Source organism: Loxodonta africana, chromosome 19 (genome assembly GCF_030014295.1).
Source record: "Loxodonta africana isolate mLoxAfr1 chromosome 19, mLoxAfr1.hap2, whole genome shotgun sequence".
Taxonomy (NCBI): domain Eukaryota; kingdom Metazoa; phylum Chordata; class Mammalia; order Proboscidea; family Elephantidae; genus Loxodonta; species Loxodonta africana.
The window spans coordinates 920,814-944,777 of NC_087360.1; the positions used below are offsets into that span (position 1 = coordinate 920,814).

The 23,964-nt window shown below is 61.3% G+C and overlaps 1 protein-coding gene across 6 annotated transcripts; it reads right to left on the reverse strand.

Moving 5' to 3' along the window:
- Positions 1 to 580: 580 nt before the first annotated feature.
- Positions 581 to 21,850, reverse strand: ULK1 (unc-51 like autophagy activating kinase 1). 6 transcript variants are annotated; one of them, XM_064272020.1, is made up of 28 exons: positions 21,691 to 21,850; positions 21,426 to 21,518; positions 21,282 to 21,323; positions 14,264 to 14,296; positions 13,962 to 13,998; positions 11,502 to 11,675; positions 11,345 to 11,418; positions 11,073 to 11,174; positions 10,146 to 10,204; positions 9,951 to 10,033; positions 9,655 to 9,705; positions 9,042 to 9,130; positions 8,648 to 8,798; positions 8,455 to 8,515; positions 7,655 to 7,744; positions 7,307 to 7,429; positions 6,856 to 7,004; positions 6,658 to 6,744; positions 6,158 to 6,411; positions 5,035 to 5,228; positions 4,725 to 4,834; positions 4,498 to 4,641; positions 3,876 to 4,072; positions 3,558 to 3,730; positions 3,362 to 3,480; positions 2,582 to 2,739; positions 2,344 to 2,479; positions 581 to 2,257 (listed from the first exon to the last, which is right to left on the reverse strand). In XM_064272020.1, exons 1-28 carry the CDS (start codon positions 21,799 to 21,801, stop codon positions 2,202 to 2,204), a joined length of 3,150 nt encoding a protein of 1,049 aa, XP_064128090.1. In that variant the 5' UTR covers positions 21,802 to 21,850; the 3' UTR covers positions 581 to 2,201. The 6 variants fall into 6 exon arrangements, with proteins under 6 accessions (XP_064128090.1, XP_064128089.1, XP_064128088.1 ...); XM_064272019.1 differs by having other exon boundaries at positions 3,876 to 4,087; XM_064272018.1 differs by having other exon boundaries at positions 3,876 to 4,087; positions 6,676 to 6,744; positions 6,856 to 7,046.
- Positions 21,851 to 23,964: the final 2,114 nt, after the last annotated feature.

Sequence of the window (23,964 nt, forward strand, 5' to 3'; positions counted from 1 at the left end):
CTGTGAATGGACATTTCTCCAAAGACCTGTACATGGCCAGTGAGCACAAGAAAAGATGCTGGACATCACTAGCCATCAGGAGACGCAATCGAAACCAGTGAGCTGCCACTTCACCGCCACTAGGACGCATATTATCAAAAACAGTAAAATCGAAAGTAACAAGTGTTGGCAAGGATGTGGAGAAACTGGAACCCCTCAGCATTGCCAGTGGGAGCAAGCACGTAGAGCCATGGAGGTCTCGGTGGTGCAGGAAGCTTAACCAGGTATGGTATGAGCCAGCCATTCCAGCCCACAGCGACCCACCCCCAAGGCCCCTCCCCCCGCTTCAGCTGTGTCTGCCACTCTGCCAGGACAGGGCAGGGGAAGGAGAGACACAGGAGCGAGCCCACTAGCCACCCCTCAGCCTGACCCTACCCCAGACATGTGGGGAGCTGCCCCGGGGTCTCAGTGCTGAAGGAAAGAAGCGGCCCAGCCCAACCCAATCTCAGAGGGACAGAACACCCACTGGGGACAGATCAGACAGGGAGGGAGGAGACACTGGGGACAGCCACCACTGACCACAAGCACTGACACTACCAAGTCAACAATTGCAAAGGTTTATTTCCATAAACGGGTATGACACAATTTAAACCAAAAAGGGGAAAAACCACACAAGATCCGTGTTCAAGGGAGACCAGGACAGAGCGCCACTGCGTGGGGGACAGGACTCACGAGCACACACAGGCCGTGTGGCCAAGGTGCCGGAAGACCACACAGCTGTAATAAATACAACAGCCTCAGAAGCTCTTCTCTGTAAACACACCACATGCAGCTGAGCAGTCACTGGAAACAAGTCAGGGCTTTCCTTCTAGGCCCAAGCACAGTGGCGACATTTCAAGTATTGAAAAGAAGAAAATATATGTGTACATATACTCCGTCTGTACACCAAGGTGTGACCTTCGCACCCGGGGCTGTGGGCACCACAGATGACTCAGGACAATTCAGGTGATTTGGGCAGAGCCGAGGAGGCCAGGCCATGGGAACCTGGAGACCTCACCCGAGCCAAGGTCCCTGGCCCCAGAACCAGGCCCAGCCAGAGGGACAGGACTCCTGGGACATCAGCACTTGCTGTCAGAGCTGGACAGGGAGGCCTTTCACGCATGTCTTCCAGTCACAAACATACACCCTCCCCTGCCCCTACGTTCAGGGGGTGGGCGCTGGCCAGGGCAGGGCTGCTAGACATATGGGGGGACAGGTAGACATACCCAGTGTCTAACAGTAACAAAGCAGAGCCCCTGCCCTGTCCTGCCCCCACCCGCCCCAAACATTCCTGAACACCTACACGTTTTCTTCTTTAAAAAATTAAAGCAACAAACAAAGAAACTGCAGGAAAACAAAACGGGCTTCAGACTGAAGCATGAGAGGTGGTGACGCCAGTCCTGGGCCTCGAGAGCACGGCGCTTCATACTGTCTGTCCTCAAAGAACATGGGCTACACGACTGCATCTTTCCTCTGGAAAGGCGGGGTTCCACACTGGCGGCCTGCCGGCAAATCCCAGCCATAGTGCAGTCGGACACATGCGCACGCGCACACACACAGACTATTTATATGTATACGTATGTATATGGGTATGTACACAGACCTGTAGTGCAACACCAGGAACAGAGGCCGCACTCCAGCGGTCCCTTCTGTCCCTAGCCTCTATCTGCATAAAGTGCTCGTGGGTTACAAAGCTGGTAGGATTTCGGGGGTCCCAGAGAAGGAGTGGAGCTAGGGGTGGCCCGCCAGGTGCCCAGGACAGCAGCTTTGGCTTCGAGTCGGCAGCGCTGTATCCAGGGCCTTGTGGGACCTTGCTTGGCAGCAGGCAGGCACACCCTGGGTTCTTGCACTGCCCTGCCGGCCACCTTTCACTGCACACGCGGGGCAGGCAGGACACTGGCTTCGAGGAACGTGCCCGTGCCCGTGCCCGTGCCTGCAGTGGGCAGCAGGAGTTCTAGGATTCTGGGCCGGGAGCTCCACCAGTCTCTGGACTGACTGCCTGTTGGGACTCAGCAGCAGCCTGGACCTGGACGGCGGGTGGGGCAGGCAGCGCGGGTGCATCCAGTCCCCAGCTCCGGCTCCTCCACCCGGTCCCCTGTAGTGAAGCCCCACAGGCTCATCCAGACCAGTCTGGCCAGCATCCACACCTTAGCGCCAAGTGCCTTGGAGCATGGGGCTTGGGGTCAGGCACAGAGGCCGGTCAGCAGGGCCGAGAGCCTTCGCTCGATGCACAGCTTGCCTGCAGAGGGGCACAGCATGAAGGGCACCCACGCAGGGCCAGGGCCATCCCACCCACCCACCTGCACCCCTGTCCAGCGTGCTCACACTTGGCGATGTTCTCCACGTCCGCCTGGTCCACAAGGATCTGCTGCAGCCCCTCCATGAGCAGCAGGGCCTTGTGGTAGCGCTGCACACAGTCCTCACGGCGGTGAAACATCTCGTCCAGTGCTGCAGACTGCACCTGCGTGAAAGAGGGAGGCTCAGCCCAGCCCTGACCCTCCAGCCACCCCCCAGCCCTCCCGACAGCCCAGCTACCACCTTCTGCCCAGCCACCAGCCCGCACCGTCTGCACAGCGTGGCTGAAGATGAGTCTCTCCGCCGTGATGCTGTGAACACGGTCCATGAGCCGTTGCTTATCTAGGAAAAACCGCTGCAGCCGCAGGCTCAGGTCTTGGCAGGACACCACGCTGGACTTGTACAGCTCGTTCAGCTTCCGCACCACTGTGGGGCGGGGACACAGTTAGCTCAGGCCTCCCTCCGCCCAAGCTGTGGGCCCGCAGCACTGCCATCCAGGGACAGTAGGGAGGGAGACCCGGGCCAGCCAGCAGGCAGGTGGGCAGCAACCGCCTCCACCCACCAGGCCCAGGGTAGCAAGAGGGCAGGGGATGACCCAGCCCGCAGGGAGCCCAGAGCCCACAGGCTCAGGGGCAGGGGGAGCTCAACACTCTGGCAGGTTTTCTGTCAGCAGGGGATGTGGTAACACCACAAACATCTCCTAGCCGACAAGCTGGGCGCCTACCCACATCAGTACAGAGCTGGGGGAGTAGGGACCCACCCCACCTACCTGGCATATAGGCGCATTTGACTGGGGACAGAGAGAGAGCACCCTACGCACCCCGACGAGTGGCCTCAGAGCAGCGCCCAGGTGGACCACGCCCTGCAGACCTGCCCTCCCATCCCACCCTGGCCCGGCCCAAGACCCTTGCCTCAGCCACGGCACCTGTCTTCTGGGGCGTCCTCCATTCACGCCCCCGTCCCTGGGCAGACCTGTGCAGTGTGGGCCCCCATGGCCCCCCGTGGACATCCCCAGCACCCCCTTGCGCTACCACCTCCATGCGCTCACCCTGCTTCACAGTGGACGACAGGCAGAGCTTGCCGGCCCGGATCTGGTCGATGGCTGTCTGCAGCCCTGCAGACAGCAGCTCTGCCACCTTCAGGTACAGCACCAGCTGCTCTGCAAAGCTGGGGGGTGGGATGCATCAGAGAGGGCCTCCGTCACGGCCCCACCATGTTCCCCTCAGGCCCGCAGCACGGCGTACCTCCACTCGCGGCTCAGCAGGCTGATCTGGTCGGCCACCAGGCTCTCTTGCAGCTGGTAGTCGGGGCTGCCAGCCACCTCGCCAGCACTGCCCTTCAGGGCAGCGATCTCCAGCACATGCTGGACGAAGGCTAGCGTGAAGCGCAGGCCGTGCAGGGTCTCCGTGTGCTCTTGCTGGGGAAAGCGGGGTGGGGAGGGGGTCAGACAGAGTCCCTCCCTGCCGCAACGGTCCCCCCAGCCAGGGGTCCAGGGGTAGGTGTGCTCCCCACCAGGAAGATGGAGCCCGGCCCAGCCTCCCACCCCAGCTGCCAACGCGCACCTCCATGAGGGTCTCCTCAGGCAGGTCGGGGGCCTCAAAGGTCACAACCCCCTCTAGGTTGGCGGCAATGGGGTCGACGTAGCTGTAACAGTGTCCTGGGGCAGGAGGCTCCGGGGCAGCGGCCTCGTTGCAGGCCCCAGGCAGCAGGTGGCGACCAGAGGAGGAGCCAGCAGAGCTGAGGGAGCCCGAAGAGCCCACTGTGGGAGACGCTGCTGTAAGGGGCGCCCAGGATAGTGGGCCGGGCCACGGAGGGAGGGAGATCAGGCCCAGGACCCTTGTAAAGGGCGCCCAGGGTAGTGGGCCGGGCCACGGAGGGAGGGAGATCAGGCCCAGGACCCTTGTAAAGGGCGCCCAGGGTAGTGGGCTGGGGCACAGAGGGAGGGAGATCAGACCAAGGACCCTTGTAAGGGGTGCCCAGGACAGTGGGCCAGGCCATGGAAGGAGGGGGACATAAACCCAGGACACCCAGACCTTGCCCCCAACTCCAGCCCGCTCCAAGTTCCAGGACCCAGCCACATCCCAACATGAAGGCAGGAGAGAAGAACACAGTAGCTAAAAAACTGAGACCCCAGGATCCCCCTCAGCCCCCTCTCATGCACTCGCCACCTGGGTGAGACCTCACCTGAGAACATGCGGGTACGGGGGCCCTGCGGTGGTGTGGTCCCGCTGGGGGGGGAGCCCACGGTGAACACCACAGGGGAAGGGCTGCTGGCACCCCCAGCACGGGCCCCAGAGTGCAGGTTCCCTCCAAAGCCAGTGGAGGGCGCTGGGAGGGCAAGAGATGGGCTGAGGGTCGCTGCAAGCCCCTTGACCCACACCTGGGAGTGCTGCACAGCCCAGTGCACCCACCAATCTCCATGGGCTTCTCCTGCAGGCTGTCGGTGCTGCCTGAGTCCGGGGCCTGGGTGCCGAAGGCCGCCTTCAGAAGAAGGTCAGTGAGGCGGCCAGTGCTCAGGGACCTGCAGGGTGGGAGCCGGGACAGGGCTGCATGGGGAGGCTGTCTTCACCACACATGCCCCCCTTGTCCCCTTCCCCTGAAGGGAGGTGCCACTGTCATCGCCCCCCCCCCCCCCCGCCAAAGATAGGCAAACCAAGGCTGGGTATAGGGGCACTTCCTATAGTCACACACCCGGTCCCTACCCTTCATGCCTTTGCTCACCTGCCGAAGGGACCCTTGGCCTCCTCAGGGGGCCGCAGCCCGGGGCCCAGCGGCTGTGCCTGGTAGGGGCCCCCATCCGTGAGGTCGGGCAGTGTACGGTTCCGGGGGGGTGCCACCATCACACCCTGCCGGGCCAGGAGGGCCAGCAGGTTCTGTGAGCTGGGTGTCTTGGGGAAGTCAAACGAGGGGCTGGCCTGGAGGACAGGGCGGTTTGAGAGCCAACATCCACAGCACCCCCACATGATAAAAAAAAAAATCTAAAACTCAAGAGGGATCAGTGAAGATGCCCTGACGAGACGCTGAGAGGCATCTGTGAGGCCACCAACACGTAGATATATGTTTGTAAGAGAAAAAGTGTCAGAGACCAGGCTCTGCCCCGAAAGTGCACGCCATCTGGCCCCTCACAGACTGCGTCTGCAGACGCCTGTACACACACACAACTGTCTGCTCTGCGCTAGTCGCTGTTCTAATTACAACAGACCCTCAAACAACACTCTCAGGTAAATACTTGTAGCCCCATTTTCCATTTTGACAAACTGAGAAAAAGGAAGTCCCTGATTTACCCAGTTTAGGGTTTTTCAAGGCCACCCCTCGCTACATTGAGAGAAAGAATTGGCAAGCTTTCTACAGAGGGCCACAAAGTAAAAGTTCTAGACTGTGGCGACTCAGTGCGGCCCCAGGGAAGCAGCTGCAGACAAGGCAGTGAGACTTGGGGCGTGGGTGTGCGGCGCAGACGTGAGGTACACAGCCAGGTCAGTCAGCAGCAGTGGAGTAGCAGCAGCCCCAGCTCCATCCTGGGAGCCCCACAGCCAAGAGACGACAGAGGGGCTGGCAAGCCCTTAGACAGACAGATGGCTAGACATGTTCAGAGCAGGTCTGGGGGAAGCCTCAGCCTGCCTCTGGGCATCCAGAAGCAGTGGCCCATACAGGCCTCCCCTGTGGGTCTGGGCCAAGCAGATGGCTGCAGATAGCTGTCATGGGCCCAGGCAGGTGCAGGAAGGAGACCTTAGTGCATACCTGCCCCCTATCTTTCTAGAATGGATGACCCAGCTCCCCCCAGTGCCCCCAACTGCCTCTGGCTCAGAGCAGAGCAGGACCCTGCCCTGTGTGCTGCAGCCCTTACCTTGGTGGGGGAGCCCAGGATGGGGGGTAGGGGGCTCCGCTGCAGGAAGTCAGGGAGCTTGGGTGAGCCACGCAGGGGCCGGCAGGCTGACAGCGGGGGGCTGGCCTGCGGGGGGCCAAACGCAGTCCCGAGCGGGTCTGTGGGGGGCTTGGGCAGCTTGGGGCACACGACATGCAGGTCCGAGAGGTTGGGGGCGCTGTGCAGGCGGCAGCCCAGCCCAGCGGCACGGGGCGAGTGCTCAGGTACAGAGGAGCCTGGGGGCGGGGGGTGGCTCTCATCACCCTCCATGCCCACAACGCCCGAGGAACCAGCAGGAGGGACTCAGACACCTGCCCAGGCACTCCGTTCTGCAGCAGGGACAGAACCAGGGGCCCAGCCCCACCACCTCATCACTGGACCTCACGGCTTATCCTCACTGGTCTGCGAAGCCGCAGTTGGCCAGCATGCCAACCTGTCCAGGCCCCCCTGCTGCCCGCCCCGCCCCCAGTGAGCCCATCCACCTGGCCTCGGGAACTTGCCGCCTCGAGTCTCAGCTCCTTGAGGAGAGGGCGCCCCGCTCAAGCCCGGCCCCTCGGGAATGGTTCCAACTTTGAAGAAAGAGAAAGATGAGTGCACCAGATCAGAGCCAGGAAAGACACTGTCCTCTGACCCTACCCCTCATCCCAGCCCAGGAGACGCACTCAGGGCTCTGGTCTCACCTTGGGGTGAAGGTGTATAGGGCCGGGCCCCACCCAGGGAGAACCTCCTGGCCAGGGCGGCTCCATGCTCAGCATGGGATGGAGGCGAGGGGCTGGCCCGGGTGAAGCCCAGGGGGCTGGTGCTGTCTGACCTGCGGATGGCAGTGGACCTGCGGGCAGGTGGGTGAGCCGGCAGTGAGTGGTGCCTGGGCCTGGCCAAGGAGGGGGCCTCAGCACTGCCAGTTTCACAGAGGCCCTCATCAGGGGAGCATGGGGGCTAGCTCCTCACCCTTCCCACCTACAGCTGCTGCCCTGGGGGCCCAGGCATGGGCCTAACGGGGACGGCGCCCTTCCCTCCCACCTTCACTCCCATCTGCTGAGACTTTCTAAAATGTGCAAATGTTGCGAGCTCCGGGCGCTTCACAGCCACCGGAATGCCACCCCCCATTGGTGGGGCGCTGGCCACGCTCACCGGGGCGCCATGTACTGGGCAGGCAGCTGCAGGTTCTGCTCGATGCGCTGGTAGTTGTGCACCTGTGTGGGGACCGGGATGGGGACGGACACACCATACCTGCTGCTGGAGGGGCCGGCCCGGCTAGGGGGAGAAGATACAGTCACAGTGGGCGGACACAGCAATCCACATCCCCCAGAGCCTTGGGCTGGTCAGGAGACAGGCCAGGAGAACACCCAGGTCCTAGGCACTGCCCCTGCCCCCCGGCAGATATGACGCTGAGGGAAGCCCAAACCCCTCTCTGGGAACAAGTGACCCTCTGCCACCACCCCCACCCCCCAAGGCCTGCCCACAGTGCAGGTCGCTCACCCTGAGGGGCTGGGTGAGCCGCTGTAAGGTGGGGACGGGGACGGGGTCCGGCCGTGGCTCTCCAGGCCAGCAGAGGCCACCAGTGAGCTCCTGGGGGGTACAGAGGAAAAAGGCAGGGCAACCTTTCAGGCCAAAGGTGCCACACAGATCTGGACCCTCTCCACCTCCTCCCAGAGTGGAGCTAGACGCCAAGGCCAGGAGGATGGGGAGAAGAGGAGGGCATGGAGGGGAGGGGGGAGGGAGAGATCAAGAAGAGGGCCAGGAAGGGATAAAGGGGGGGAGGGGGCATAGAGAACAGGGCCAGGAAGGGATAGGTGACAGAAGGGGGAGACAGAGAAAAGGAAGGATGGCTGGGGGGAGAGAAGGGGAAGGGAAGCGATAGAGGGGAAGGAATGGTGGGGGGGACAGAAGGGATGGTAGGGCAAGGAGTGGCAGGGTGTGGAGGGAACGGGAGGTCAGGAGGGAAGTGGGTGGCTGAGAAGGGAGAAGAGAAGGGGTGGTCAGGAGGGGATAGAAGGGAGGAAGAAGAGGAGAAGGAGGAGGAAGATGGGGAGGGGAGGCCAGGAGCTGAGGCGGGGAGGCTGGGAGGAGATGGAAGGGAAGGGAGAAGAGGAAGAGAAAGAAGAGGGGGAGAGGCCGGGAGGGGCCCTAAATGGCACAAGTGCTCTGGTCCTTCCCAGGCAGGGTGAAGGCAACCACTTCCCCCTCCCAGGGTGGGGCAAGAGGAGATGGAGCGCCACCCGTCGTTGCTCCCACTCGAGATGGAGACGGACGGAGTGCAGGGTGGGGTGGAGACTTACCCGCTGCACAGCAGGCTGTCTGGCAGGGGCTTGGCACTGGCAGCCTCAGCCCCCAGATCACCTGTGGGTCGGGACACATTGAGGCGGGACCAGAAGGGACCCTCAGGAGGTGCACCCACAGGGCGGGCCGCACTCCCCGCTCCCCACCCTCCGCCCTGAGGGCTCCACACTGCTCACGTCCCCGTCCCCACACCTGGGAACTGGGCTGGGACCATGACAAAGTCATCGGTGTCACAGGATGAGTCCTTGCTGCTGCCGCCCGAGTCCCGGGAGCCTTGCAGGAAGGCAGCGGCATCGGCTGGCGAGGTCAGCGTCTTCTGCAGCTGCTGTATCTCCCCAAGGGACTGAACAAGGGGATGGCAGTGAGCAGGCCTGGGCAGCACCTGGAACTGAATGGGAACACCCTCACCCCTCCCTGGTGCCCCCCGGTGCTGGCCAAGACGGGGCTGCACACATGAGCCCTCACAGTCACCTTCTGACTCACAAGGACCAGGCTGGGGGCCCTGACCCTCCGGGGCAGTCACTGCACGCCACCCTCACGGGCTGCCTGTGCCTAAGAAGACCCCACTTCAGGGACTGGAACTCACCGGTGGGGAGGCCAGGTGCGAGGTGGAGCTGCTGCTGGAGCTGCTGCCGGAGCCGGAGCTGGGGTATGAGGGCACGGGCACTGGGGGGGCTAGCGGGGGGGGGTTAGTGTGACACCATCCTGTTGTGCCTGGGGCTCCCACCAGGCTGAGTGGGTGCTGGCCACCCACCCAGGACAGAGCCACCTAGAACCTGGGAAGCAGGGATGGCTCACCTTCCCTCCAAGTGCACCCTGCCCTGTACCCTTACCCAGGCAGGGCTTGTGGCCTGGGCTAACACTTCAGAGGCCCAACTGCCAGGGCAACGAGCAGCCAGCAGCCACCCCCAGGTCCTGCCCCTCCCAAGCTTGCAGCAGCTACATCCACTGAGATCTTGGAAGCCCCTGGGGTCTAAAGCCCGACCGAGGTCACCCAGGCTGGATGACAGCCCCGTGCCGAGTACCCTGACTCCCTAGGTAGGGCTGTGGCCCAAGGCCCCAAACCCTTCCCTGCCCCTCCCCCAGCACAGGGTGGGCACATGGGGTAGTCCGGCCTAAGGTGCCAAGCCGGACTCAGCAAACACGGAAGGGAGACCCACAGGCCCTCCGCTGGAGCCCCAGGATCCCTGAGAACTCACACTTCTTGATGGAGGCACTGGCATCGAGGAATGGGTGATGGAAAAACTCATCTGCAGGAGAAGGTCAATTCATGGGTGTTTTCAAGTGCATCTGGACCCCACCTCCCATCCCAGCCCCTGCCTCATGGGTGTCTGGGGGACATGGCTGCAAACTCGGGCATTACAGCCTGCGTGGCTGAGATAGGGGCTCTAGCCTGGAACCCCGGAATGCCACTTTCCAGCTTAGAGGCGGCCACACAGGGACACTGCACACAATCATCTTTGGTGACAAGCTAGGGCCTGGGGCGGTGGCGCACCGAAGTCCATGCGGTCTTTGTGGTTCCGCTGCAGAAGCGCCAGAAGCAGCTGTCTCAGGGGGGCCGAGGTCTCCCGGGGTATGCTGGGGGCGGGGGTTAACAAGGCGGGATTAGCAGGTAATCTAGCCCAGGAACCGAGCCTGACAGAGGCTCTGCTGAAGGCAGCCCCCAGCCTGCCTAGAAAAAGCCACTTACCTGGGGATCAATGTCTTGTTCTTCTCATAGAAGAGGCGGAGGTCCTGGGGGCTGCTGGCCTGTGAGGGGGAGGGCACATGAATGCCAGCTGAGCCTCCTCCTGCCCTGCTCCAGACCCACCCCCTGCTCCACCCACACCTGCCCCACCTGGCTTTCAGTCTGGGAGCCTCTGTCCCCACCCCACCACAAATGCCTGCCTCCTCCTCCAGGAAGCCCAGGATACCATGGCTTTCGTCCTCCCCCTCCCAACTGTGGTGCCACTGGGGCTGCCCGTAGGAAGCCCGGACAGATTCTGTGTACTATGGGACCCCAAACCCCACGATTGGGGTGGTGCGGCCAGGGGAGCCCTACTCCATGTGCAAATGGCAGGTTTGATGCCTTCTGAGAGATTGGTTTTCCCTGTTTACACTACAGATCTACAGAAAGGAGCTCCAAATGGCACTCACCCCAGTGGTCACCAGACCTGGGGACCAGGCACGTGTGTGCGCTGGGTTCATTTGGCTGGACACCGAGAACCACCTGCCTGCTAGCTGAAAGCTGAAAACCGCCCCGCGTGACACCACCAGGCCCAGGACCCAGCACACATGCCCCACGCCCTCCAGCTCCCCGAGAACCGCTGGGCATAACACCACCAGGCCCAGGGCCTGGCATGTGTGCTCTGGCTCCTGCCCGCTCCCTGACAACCGCCCAGCATGACACCACGGGGCCCAGGACCTGGCACGTGCGCTCTGGCTCCTGCCGGCTCCCTGAGAACCGCGGGGCATGACACCACCAGGCCCAGGAACCAGCACACTGCTGCGCGCCTGCCCGCTCCCCGAGAACCACCCAGCATGACACCACTGGGCCCAGGACCCGGCAAGTGTGCTCTGGCTCCTGCCCACTCCCCGAGAACCATTGCACCCCACACAGGACCCCCGCGGCGCTCACCTGGAAGGGCGCCTTCCCCGTCAGACACTGGTAAACGATGGTGCCGATGCTCCACAGGTCTGCCTTGCCGTCGTAGTGCTGGGACATGATGACCTCAGGAGCCTGTGGGTGAGGGCGCAGGACCTCAGGGAGCGTCCGGGCACTGACCAATGACAACGGGCCAACCAAGCAGCAGCCAATGCGGACTCCCCGTGGTGCCTCCCAGGGGGACAGGGCCTCCCAGGGGGACCACGGAGCCTCCTCCCTCCCAGACGAGCCTCCCGGGGACGCACCATGTACATGGGGGAGCCGCACAGTGTGGCCGCCATCATGTTGCTCTGCAGGTACCGTGCGAACCCGAAGTCGGCTGTGAGGACAAAGATGCACTCAGGGGCCGCGCCGGGTCCCCGCTGCACGCAGCCCCAGCCCCGAGGCGGCGCGGCCCCTCACCAATCTTGACACGGATGTTGTTGGGGTTGGCGCGGCGCCCGCCAGGGTTGGACAACAAGATGTTCTGCGGCTTCAGGTCGCGGTGGATGATGTCCTTGCTGTGCAGGAGCCGCATGGCGCCCGCAATCTGCTGCAGGAAGAGCCGGATGGTGTCCTCGCTGAGCGTGCGCATGGCTGCAGGGAGACACGGCTCAGCGCGGGGGCGGGCACCCCTCCACGCGGCCCCTGCCCAGCCCTGGGTGACCCTCCTGAGAGCTGGCCCAGCCACGCACCCCAGCTGCACGCCTCTCACCTCGACACCGTCCACCCGTTGCTCTGCCTGAGCTGCCCCCCACTAGCCCCGCTCCTTCTGTGGGCTCCACCCCAACACACCTCCCCATCGGCCCCTCCTCTCCACGGGGGATTACGGGGCCAGGGCAGGAAGGGAGCCCATGGAGGCTGTTCTTCCCAGAGACCCCAGCAGGTCCACCACGTGGTTCTGGGGAACAGGAGGGGAGTCTGGGCAGCACATCCCACGAGGCTATGATGCCCTAGTACATGGTGGGCATCCAAGGAGGAGGACAGGAGGGGGAAACGCAGGTGAAAGCACGCACACCACACAGACACACACACACACCAGACAGACACGCACACACACCACACACACACACCACACACCCCCCACAGACCCCCTCACACACACCACGCTCTCTCACACCACAGACACACATGCACCAAACACACCATGCAGACCCACATGCACAGACATGCACACTCACCAGACACGCACACACACCACACAGACACGCACACATACCATGTAGACCCACACGCACAGACACGCACACTCCACACAGACACGCACATACACCACGCAGACACGCACACACACCATGCAGACCCACACGCTCAGACACGCACACTCACCACACAGACACGCACACACACCACACACAAGTACACACACCATGCAGACCCACGCACACTCACCACGCAGTCTACACCAAGCCCCCTGTGTCAAGTCCAGACAAGACCCCACCCCTATACGTGCATCAAGAGACAACAACTCCCAGACCCAGGCCCACCACAGACAAGGAGACCCAGACAGGGTTCCCCCAGAAGCAGGCTGGCTGCACACGCCCTCTCTCACACAGGCTCTGGGCCCTGTCAGACCACCCCATATGCCCCAGGTTCCAGACCCCATGCCCAGAGATGGACAGCCCCTAAAACACAGACTGGAGCTAAAGAGAAAAGCAGAGATGCCTACAATCCCACACAGAAACCGCCCGCATCCTGGAGCAGGCAGGGCCTGAGGCTGGCCTGGGACCAACCCAACACTTGTGGAACCTAATAAGCGCTGGCTGCCAGCCAGGTCACACCGGCCAGAGGTGATGGTGCCCACAGGCAGTAAGGTGGCTGCGGGGGAGGGAGCGAGTGTGGGTAGGCTCAGCAGGGCATGTCTTTACCATATGGAGCACAGGGCCTGTGGGCAGCCTCTCACAGGGCTCAGCGTCCCAGGTGACTGGAAGCAGGATGGGGGGCCTCCAAGGGACCCTTCCCGCCCTGAGAGGCTGTCCTTGCCACAAGGACGCACCAGCCAGTGTGCCCTCGATGGGGAGGCATCCAGAGTCCCTGATCAACACTCCCTCCCTGAGATCCCATCCAGCTTCAAAAGCCACATGCATGCTGGGACCCCAAATGTCCACTCAGGCCAGGACCTGGCACATGACTCAATCGGAGCTCCTGACCCCTAACTGGCCCCACTGGATTCCCTTCTGACCATCCAGCTGCGCAAGCCCAGGACTCTTCCTGGCCTCAGGTGCAGATGTGTTCACGTGTGTGGGTATATATATATGTGCATAAGTGTGCACGCATACGTGCATGGATGTTTATGTACATGCTTGTGTATGTGTCTGTCCACGTGTCCCACCACCACCACGCCTGACCCCACATCAGCACATCCCACCTGAACGCCCACTCAGAAGCATTCGCTGGGGGCTGACCCTGCAAGGAAGGCACGGATGCCCTGCCTGGTCCCGCCTCGGCCCTGACCTACACCCACCCTGTAGCACCCAGGCCACCAGCCCCTCACTCAGCTGTTCTTTCACCCTGCCCCTCGGTCCTCCTCCTCCTGCTATATTAGCCTCCTCGGTCTTCCTGTGGAACCCTCCCTCCGTCCTCCAGCCGGGGTCCTGGTGGGTCCCCCTTTTCCATCCTCCAGCCAGGGCCCTGGTGGGTGCCCCCCCATCCTCCAGCCTGACCCTGGTGGGTCCCCTCCCCTCCTTCCTCCAGCCTGGACCCTAATGGGTCCCCTCCCCCCGCCTGCACCCCCATCCTCCAAGCCTGGGCTCCCCACCACAGTCACTATGTCTCGCTTGGTGTCTATCCCTGGACCACGGGCCCTGAGGTGAAGACTATGTCCCCACTCCAACCGTCCCATCCCCCCAGGTGGCCCGGGCTGCTTTGGCTGCAGTCACTCACTGTGCAGGTAATCAGCCAGGTCTCCCCCGTTGCAGTACTACAAAAGAGCAGACAGCCCATGGGCAACCATCCTCCCACGCTGCCCCAATCCTGACCGCCTGCACCTGGGGCCCGAGGTCCCCCAGGCTGTCCCCTCAGCAGCAATCCAGGGGGAGAACATCCTGCATGGTCCCTCTGGCTCACAGCAGGCTGGCTTCTAAGCTCAGGGACACATGGTGATGGGAGGCCTCCTCCTGCCCTCCCCCAGTGTGTCCTGTCCCTGGGGGAGGCCCGACCTCCGGTCCTCACAGCAAGGCACTCACCTCCATGACCAGGTAGACGGAATTGGCCATTTCCTAGAAGACACAGAAGAGGCAGTGAGCGGTAGGGGGCACTGCAAGCCCAAGTCACAACCCCCACCCATGTGGATGTACAGACCACTCACAGGCCCCCTCCAGACACGTCCTCCCCCAGATATGGTCTCCCATGGGCACATCCCCCACAGCCTCCTGTCCCAGCACCCAGGGCCAGGCCCAGGCTACCCCAGCAGTCACGCAGGGGCCGCCCCTCCACCTGCACCTGGAGAGACAGGTAGCCCTTGCTCAGGCCATGGGCCTCCCAGACCCCGGGGTGCCATGTGTCTGTCCCTCAGACTTCTGCTGCAGAGGGTGGGAGCAGGCTGAGGGGTGAAGCATGTTCCCAAGGTAGAATGAAGAGCCGACACCCTGAAAACCTTCAGTGTGGGCTGGGCAGAGCCTAGCAGGGATCCAGGTTGGGGCGGGGCTGGCTTGAGTTGGGTATCCCCACCGCAGAGGCCCTCAGGCCCTCCCGCCCCATTCCCACACTCCAGTCTGAAGAGCACAGAGGCACCCCCTGTACTGGCCCTGTACCAGCACCCAGTCCTGAAGCCCACCAACCCCGGTGCCCAGGAGTGGCCTTGAGCCATCACCTGACTGGGCCCCACTGGCCCTGTCCCAGGTGACTGTGTGCCTGGGAGCCAGCACTGGCCCTGCTCCCACCCCAACCTTCTCAGCTCAAGGGTGGCGGGTGAGCCATCTTGGGCTAGAGATACTGAGGGGCAGGTTTGGACTGTGCTCTGTGTCCCCAGGCACAGTGGGCCTGCACCAACAGGGGCGAGGTGCAGAGACAGCACCTGGGGGGACACAGAGGGAAACCCAGATGATGGGGGGACCCAGAGGGAGTGGGGAAAATCCAAATGATGGGGAATCCAGACAGAGGGAGTGGGGGAGACCCAGATAATGGGACAGGTGAGGGCATCAGGCTGCAGGCGCCTCAGTTTCCCGCCTGTGAGCTGGATCCTGGGAAGCCTTGCAGCTCTTGGTGTATGCTGAGGCGAAGAAGCACACCTGGCATGGGGGGCAGCAGGCAGCTTCAACCCTGAGTCCACGTACTCTCGAGGCCGGTGCCAGGCCCATGGCCACCTGTTCATGCTGCCTGTCCCGTAAGGTGGTGGGGCCAACCTACAAAGCCACTTCCAGCCAGTGTCTCTCAGCCCCCCACCCTCCCAACCCTTTCCAAGGAGGCCACCTGACCTGCCCCCATCCTACCCTGTCCACCCGGGTCCCTCTTGAGACCCAGCCCCCGCCCGCTGGTTCTCCCCACCCCAGAGAGAAACTGGCTAGGCCTGCACGGGGAGGAGCCCAGCACACCCACCCTGAACCCCGAGAGGTATCAAGCTCCATAGGCTGCTGGAGTTGGTTTCATAGCTCTCCCAGAAAGCGGAGTCCAAGTTCGGCCCCAGACCTGGGCACTGCCACCACAGGATGGTCTGGACACCTGAACAGACTGCTTTCCCAGGTCCTCCCCAGGAGACTGTCACCACCACGCACCCCACACAGGGCCAGTTTTGGGGAGTCCCTGACTCACTGAGCAGACACTCCAGGCGCCAGAAGGACTGACGCTGCACGTCCGCTCAGCCAGGCTTCCCACGTCGTCAGCTGTGCCAGCAGCCTGGTACGGGCCTCTGGGCACGTAGGACGCCACCCACCTTCCCCCACGATCACAGCTCCCCACCCTCCTGGGCTGGGCATGGTGGGCGGGCAGGCAGGCCGGGGCTGCCTGACCTAATTAACTCCTTCCTGAGACTGCCTCCTGGGCACCAGGAGGTGGCCAGTCACAGCCATGGCCAGGACAGAGCCACCCACACCACACGTGTACGTGTGTGTGTGAGAGTGCGTGCGTGTCACAAATCTTCTGTGGCTCCAATTTGCTTAGAAAATTGTTACAACTTGCACGTGACTGCAAAGGACTCAGATCTGGGTCCTCACACCATTCTGCAGCAACAGGAAGCAGACTCTTTGGGGAAGGCCTCCAGGGCAGGCCAGGGAACAGACAAGGTGAGCCTGGAGCATCTGGTGCTGGGCAGGAAGGAAGGGCTGGCCCACCTCGCTGCCACTTCCCCAGGGGCTCCTGGCCCTGTGCCTGTGTCCCCAGGGCCTGCTGGGAGAGGGCTGCCCAGGAGCAGAGCTCCTTCCACCCCCATTCTGAGACAGAAGGCCCCACCGTCCTTCCTGGGGAGCCTATTGTGTTCCCGTTCCCTGGGGCTGGCAGACCACTGCCTCCCTAGACATCCCGTCCCCTCCCTGGACAGGGGATGGTGACCCTGACCCCTGACCTTGTTCAGGAGCTTGCCCCTGGATCTTTTGCTACGCCACCAGGGAAGTGGAGGGGGTGGCTGCATGACCCCTCAAGGAGCCTGGAAACACTGCCTTGCTCAGGAGGCAGCAGGCAGGCACAAAGCGGGTGGGAGTGGGAGCCAGTAGCCCCTGGAAATCACAGGATCTATTCCTCCCTCTTCCACAGGGGCACCAGGTGGTATGTGCAGTACGGTCACACGGTTCCGCCCAACTGTCCCCATGCCACGGGTAGACATGAACACCAAGTGATGGGCTATGACACAGCAGAGACCAGGCTGGTATCCTGCTACCCACGGTGCAGCCCAGCCTCTCAAACACAGCATGGCGGGGACACCATGGATTCCCGTCCTGAGAGATCTAGGCCAGGGGCTGCATGGACACAACTGCCAGAGACTGGCAGGGAGGAAAGTCTGCAAACATGGAGAGCGGATCCTCCAGGGGAGAGAGAATGGGAGCAGGGAGGGTCTAGACGGAGCTTCAAGGGGTCATGGGAGCCATTGCTAAGCACGTGGTAGTCTGTGGTTTGCACTTTTCGGTATTTGCCGTATTGCACAGTAGAAAGCCATCAAGTTAGACACACACACAAACAGGCAGTGTCCAGGATTGCCTGGACCCTTGAGGCCTACTCCTGGACCCCAGATTTAGAGCTGGCACTAACGGGTTTCAAAGCTGCCCATGTCTGGAAAGGAAGCCCCGGGTCTAGCACAGCACTCCCCTCCCTGCCCTCAGGGAGGAGCTAGCACCACAGTCCTGAGCTCACCAAAAGCCAGGATTGGCCCTGTCCTGTAAGGCTCCCCAGCGTAGGCACGGGAACAACTCCTGGGAGTCCGGGCTCCACACCTCACAGGAGGCAGGTTTGTTTGCAGGGCCCAGGGTGAGTCACGTGTGGGCAGCCCAGCAAGGCACCCAAACCCAGGGAACCAGCGAGACAGCGTGCTGGTCTCAGGAGGGGTCAGTGTCAGCAAGGCCCAGGGACATCACACCCTCCTGCCTTGGCACTCTTAGCAGGGAGCAGCCAGGCTCCACTGCCTATACCTTGATTCCAGAGATGGCCACTCTCCTGGGACAAAGACAAGTCTAGATACTGTGCACCACACGTGGGATAAAACCAAGTGCCTGCCTGCTCTACCCCTTGATGAGAAGGCCAGGTGCTGCGGCCGCCGTTCCATGGGTGTGACGGACTCAGAAAGGAGAACGACCCAGGGGACCCACCACCCAGACACTCTTATGACCTGATAAATTACCCTTTTTTATAGCAAACAGAAGAAGAAAAGCATAACCTTAATAAACAAGAGACAACTTGAGGAAGAGTATCATGACCATATCACCAACAAAAGGTTTCTTTCTTTTATATATGAAAGGCTCCTACAAACCAAGAGTAATAATACCCATACAATGCTTCTTACAAAGCAAGCAACATTACAAAAATAACATACATTAACTCAAGCAGTCATCACAAACAACCTACAACACAGGTGTTCTATTATCATCTCCATTTTGCAGGTTAGGAAACGGAGGACCAAGGGGTTAACTTGCCCGAGGTCACACAGGTAAATAAATGGCAGAGCCAGGGCTCAAAGAAAGGGAAATCTGGCTTTGAGGCCCATGCTATTGACCACAGTACCATCTTCCCTCAAGAAAATGATCAATAGCTTGCTAGAAATATGTGCCTAGGGACATATTTTTAATATTCAAATGCACACCAAGAGATGTTGAACCTCACTCATCATAAATGAAAAGCAAAATTAGGAAATGCCATTTTTCATCATCACATGGGCCAAGATGAAGAAGTGTGATAATCAACCTACCTGCAAAAAGCAGGGAAACGGATACCCTCAAGGGCCATCCCATGGAGAGCAACTTGGCAATAGCTATCCATATTAAAGAAGCCCTAGTGGCGCAGTGGTTAAGAGCTCAGCTGTTAACCAAAAAGGTTGGCGGCTCAAACACGCCAGTCGCTCTGTGGGAGAAAGATGTGGCAGTCTGCTTCTGTAAAGATTTACAGCCTTGGAAACCCTACGGGGCCATTCTACTCTGTCCTATAGGGAGTCGGAATCGACTTGATAGCAGTGAGTATCCGTATTAAAAACACACTTCCCCTTAAAGAATGTCTGCCTGGAGTATTGTGCTCTCTTAAGATTTCTCTTCATGGGATCCAACCGACAACAACAAACTGAAGAGGCAGTGAGTTTATGTTAATGGGGGAGGAACAACTCAGAGGATGAGAACACACAACTTGAAGAGTGCAATCAACAACGCTGAATTGTATGTGTAGAAATTGTTGAACTGATGTATGTTCTGCTACGACAACAAAAAATAAAGAAAAACAAAAAAAAGCATCCACACTCGCATTTACCCAGGGATTCTACCTCTGGGATGGCCACCTACAGACAGACACACGGCAAAGATGGCTCAAGGTCAGTCGTGACCACACTGATATATCAGAATCAACTCCGTCTTCCATCAGCAGGGGGAGTGGTTAAGTCAAATGACAGACTCTCCAGGTAAGGAACCACATACCACACAGCCCTAATAACCAGGACCGCCATCACAACAAAGGCCAACGCTTACGTGGTACTACATCTCCACACTGTCTATTTTACAGAAATCTGATGACTTGCCCAGGGACGCACAGCAAGTTTTACTGTGCGGAGCCAGGACAGGGCTGCACTCCGAGGTGGCAACCACTAGGAAGGCATGGGGTGGGGGTGAACTCTGTGGGAGTGGAGGGGTGCATTTTACTGTTACGTGAAGTAACAGGGACCCTTCTCCAAGCATGCTCCAGGTGAAAGGTCATGGTGCAGAGCAGAGGCTGTGGTACAGTGGGAAGGGACACACACACAGATCTATCTACCTATAAAAGACTGTCCCAGAAAGAGCCAGAAACCACTGACACAGAGCCTCTCACAACGGAAAGGAAGAATGATTTCCAGCGGCATTTTGGTTTTTTTAGCCAAATCATTCATTCATATATTACCTAATTTTTAAAGCAACTTTGTTGACCCGTGTGTCTGTCTCAGAAGTCTTAAGGATGCAGGGAACAATGCCTGAACCCGGGTGTGGAGAGCCAGCAGAGCCAACCACAGAAGCCCAGTCCTTGAGCCCGAACCGCTGGGCAGGGAAGCTGCGGCTGGCATTGCTAAGCACTTCCTCTCAGAAAAGGAAGTGGGCAATACCCACAACCAGGTGTGTGGTCCAGCTGGGACGCGGCAGAGACCGCGGGAGAAGCCAGACACATCCCTCCCCTGGGGCAGGCAGAGGCGTAGTTCAGAGAGGGAAGCGGGCCCTGCCTGGGTTTGCTGAGGGTGCAGGGATTGTCACCTAGAAACCTAAGGCTGAAGGTGCCACCACCGTCTGCATGATCCCCGAAGAGAGAGGGCTGCAGGGTGTGTCTGAGGTCACTACTGGGACTGCGAGGTCATGCTAGGTGTGTGCCAGTCCAGCTGGGGTAACAGGCTCCTTGCTCTGCGTTCCAGCTCTGCTGGCCCATGGAGTCCTGACTAAAGGCTTTTGAACATGGGGAGGAAGGGAGGAGAGGAAAAAGAGGCGGAAGAGGTGTAGGAAGAGGGAAGAGGAGGAAGAAGGGAGGCAGGAGAAAGCAGAGGGAGGGAGGAGAGGTCGGGGGAGGGGAAGGGGTGCCCTCCTGGCCGAGAGAACACCATGTCCCCGTGCCTGGGTTTCCAGGTACCTGGTGTCAGCACTGGACCGGGGCCCTCCACACACATCAGCCCCCATGGCCACAAGAAAGCTCCAAAGGGGCTGGGGCGAGAGAGCCAGGGTAGGAGGGAGGAGGCAGCAGAGAGGGAGGAGGCCACCAAAACACAGACAGCCAGCCGGGAACTTCCCCTCAGTCAGGGGCTGGTCCCGTGGTGGCCTCAGTAAACAGGTTTCAAAACCATTAGTCAGCACATTGGCCCGCAGAGCTGCCACCTCAGGTTCCAGGTCCGCAAGCTGGTCATCCAGGGTCCCAGCCCCTACCCGGGCTGAGCCATGCCACTGGGCGCAGAATGCCATCCAGGGGCCTGAGGGGGCCAGCCAGAACTCAGGGGGCCCAGACCGCCCTGCTGCCTGCGCCCCGCCAGCCTGGGCGGGCCCAGGCCCAACTGCCAGCAAGGAATCTCCTGTGGCCCCTCCCCCTCCCTGGGCTGACGCAAGGGGAGGTTGGCCAATGCCATGGCCTGAGCAGCTGGAGCAATGTCAACAAACGCAGCTGGCCCAGACAGGTGGGCCAGCAGCTCGGCTGCCCTGGCTTGCCCTGGGGACACCAGTCTCACAGGGTCACGGCCACTGGGTCAGACACCCTAGGACGGGTTAAGTTAACTTGTCAGCCCGCCCTGTAGTCCTCCGCTGACCTGTGGCCCAAGCATTCCCTCCCCAGTCTGCCAAAGAAGGTGAGAGATCCCACAGCACCCCAAGAGGAAGCCAAGCTCCAGCCCGGAACCAGGCCCAGGAGGAGGTCCCAGGGTCCCAGCAGTCCTTAGAACTGGGCCTGGAACGACACCGTCTCCACACCTAGACGCCCTGCCAAACAGGACTAGAACCAACCACTACCAACCAGGGGTCTCCTGCACCCGTCTGGCCAGACCCAAGCCATGTGGGGGCGCTGGCACTACAAGCCCGCCAGGCCTCCCCCCAGGGGCCCCTTCCTGCCCTCACCCCAGCACCGCAGCAGCGCAGGCCTCACCTGGAAGTCGTACAAAGCCACAATGTTTTCGTGTTTCAATTCCTAGGACAGAAGACCAGGTTTCTCAGCAGCAGGTCTGGGGCTCAGGCGGCACCACCACGGTGGACCACCCCGCCCCGGCCGGCCCCATCCTGCCCAGCTCACCTTGAGGATCTTGATCTCCTTCCCTAGCAGCGTCTGCGACTTGGCCAGGTTCTTCTTGTTGATGCATTTGACGGCCACCTCCAGGTCGTGCTTCTGAAAACCAAACGCCCGTGTTCCCCAGGCCGACCCAGACGCCCCCGGCCGGGAAGCCGCGGCCCAGGCCCAGGCGCGCGCTGGAGGGGACGGGGCCCCGGGGCGCCCGGGCTCGGCCGGACGGGCTGGGGTCCCGGCGCCGCCCCAGCCCCCGCCCCGGGCCCGGCCTCACCTCCCGGTGGCGGCCCTTGAAGACCACGGCGAAGGCCCCGTGCCCGATCAGGTCCTTGCGGGAGAACTCGAACTTGCCCACGGTCTCCATGCCACCGCGCCCGGGCTCCATGGCGCGGGCCGGGCCGGGGCACAGCGGGCGGGGGCGCGGGCCGGGCCGGGCGCTCAGGCGGAGGCCGGGGGTCCGCGCCGGCCGGGCCGGGCGCGCCGTCGGGCCGCCGGGGCCGGGCGCATCGTCGGGGCCGCGCGCCCCCGGGCTCGTAGCGGGGCAGCGGCGGCAGGAGCGGGCAGGCCCAGGCCGGACGGGCTGCGGGGGCGCAGGGAGAGGTCGCCGGCGGGCGACGGGCAGCGGGGCTCGGGGTCGGCTCCGGGCGCCTCGCCGGCGACTGTCCGTCCGACACTGCTGGCGCGGCTGCGGGTCCGAGTGCCGGACCGAGCTCACCCCGGCTCGGGCTCGGGCTGGGAAACAAAAGAGCCGCGGCGCCCGGGCCTCGGAGCCTGAGACGCCTGCGCAGCCGCACTGCGCGCCGGGGGGCGGGGCGGGGCCTAGCAGTGGGGCGGGGCCTGGATGGAATGGGGCGGGGCCTAGAGGCGGGGCCTAGAGGGTGTCGCGGCCTACGGGCGGTGCCAGGCCCGGAGGGCGTCGGGGCCTGGCTGCAGGGGCGGAGCCTGGAGGGGGCGGAGCCTGGAGGGCCTCCGAGACCGAAGGCAGGGCGGGGCCTTGTGGGTGTCGGGGGCCTGATGGCAGGGGCGGAGCCTGGCGCCTGAGACTGACGGCGGGGCGTGGCCTGGGAGAGGAGGGCTGCCGGCAAACGGATTGGGTGGCGGGGGCGGAGCCTTAGGTGCGGGCCTTGTGGGCGGGTCCAGAGGTGGACCCGCCCCCGACGGGGCGTGGGCGGGGAGATGAGATGGCCCCTGCGTGCCCAGCTCCCCGGCTTTCTCCGGCTGCGAATTTGCCTGCACCCCGCACCTGCAGGCCGGAATGGTTTGCCTTGTGGCAACGCACATAAAGCTCTGTGAGCACCTGGCACGTGGTATATGTGCCCAAGGGCCGGGACTGCACAGAATACGTTCTTCAAAGAATGGCTGCGTGAGAGACGATGCATTTCAACTTGTGCACCACAGTGCCAAACTCTGGCAGAAAGGTTGTATGTACTGAAGCGCAGGAACTAGCCCATAAGTCCGTCAGACACGAAAAGTTCAGTAAATGACGGTGCATCCCCTCTATTGACTAATAACATGCAGCGGTTAGCCACAGAGTTACATACATACAGATACATGCTGAAGTGTGAAGTTCTCCAAGGCTTAATAATTCAAGTGAAAGAAGAATGCAGAACAAGGTTTGTGATTTTGACAACCCAGGGGAGGGTGTATTTGACATCCACATGTATATGTGATAACTTGTAACGGTGACAACCCATTACCCGGCATGTATATGTCAGGGAGTCAGCCAGTGTTCTTACGTGTGTTAACTCATTTATTCCTTACAATGATTTTGTGACGCACGTGCTATTATACACCCACTTTACAGATAAGAAAATAAAGGCCCAGAGAGGTTAAGTAACGTGCCCAAAGTCACACAGCTAGGAAGAGAAAGGGCTAGGATTTTACCTCAGACAAGACACTTAACAGTGGTGGTTTTGGGAGACGGAAACAGGGATGAAGTGTCAGTCCTTCTCACTATGAACCCTTGTGAACTAGTCTGAATTGTGTTCTTTAATGTACAAGCATTGCTTTTTCAAATACATAATTCTAAGCAGTCCACACCACCCCCAGCCTTCAGTCATAGCTCTGGAGAACGGCACCAGCCTTCCTGGAACACCCAGTTCTGAGGGTCAGGCTCTCTGGCCAGGGCCCTCCGCAACTCATTCACAGGAGCAGAGGCTGCTCTGGGTGGAGCCGCACCAAGCTCCTCCCAGAAGCCCTTCACCTGCACCCAGAGTCCATCCTGCAAGACCCCAGGAGACACAGACTCCCTCCTCTGGACTGGGCACCAGGGGCTCTACAGCTGGAGGCACGAGAGGACGCTTGGCCCACCACCCTTGTTTTCCACATGAAGAGATGTGCCCGGTGCCACGTGGCCAGCCCTAGCTTTCATTCACATATTCATTCATTCCCTCATTCATTCAATAAGCTCTTATTGAGCACCTACTGCCCATAGGCATGGTAAGCTAAGTACTGGAGTGCCAGGGTGCAGAAGAGAGTCCCTGCCTTCAAGAGGCATCTAATTCAGTGGGTGGGTGCAGGTCGGGGGACAAGGTGGGCAATCACTGCA

Bases quoted from the DNA above. Each gene is read 5' to 3' on its own strand.
- ULK1 (XM_064272015.1), bottom strand. From the start codon at position 21,801: ATGGAGCCCGGGCGCGGTGGCATGGAGACCGTGGGCAAGTTCGAGTTC. The intron at 7,047-7,306 runs GTGAGCGTGGCC...CTCCTTGGCCAG, and splicing joins GCCCAGTACATGGCGCCCCG to GCCCAGGCACCACTCACTGC. The intron at 3,481-3,557 runs GTACGCCGTGCT...CCCACCCCCCAG, and splicing joins CTGCTGAGCCGCGAGTGGAG to CTTTGCAGAGCAGCTGGTGC.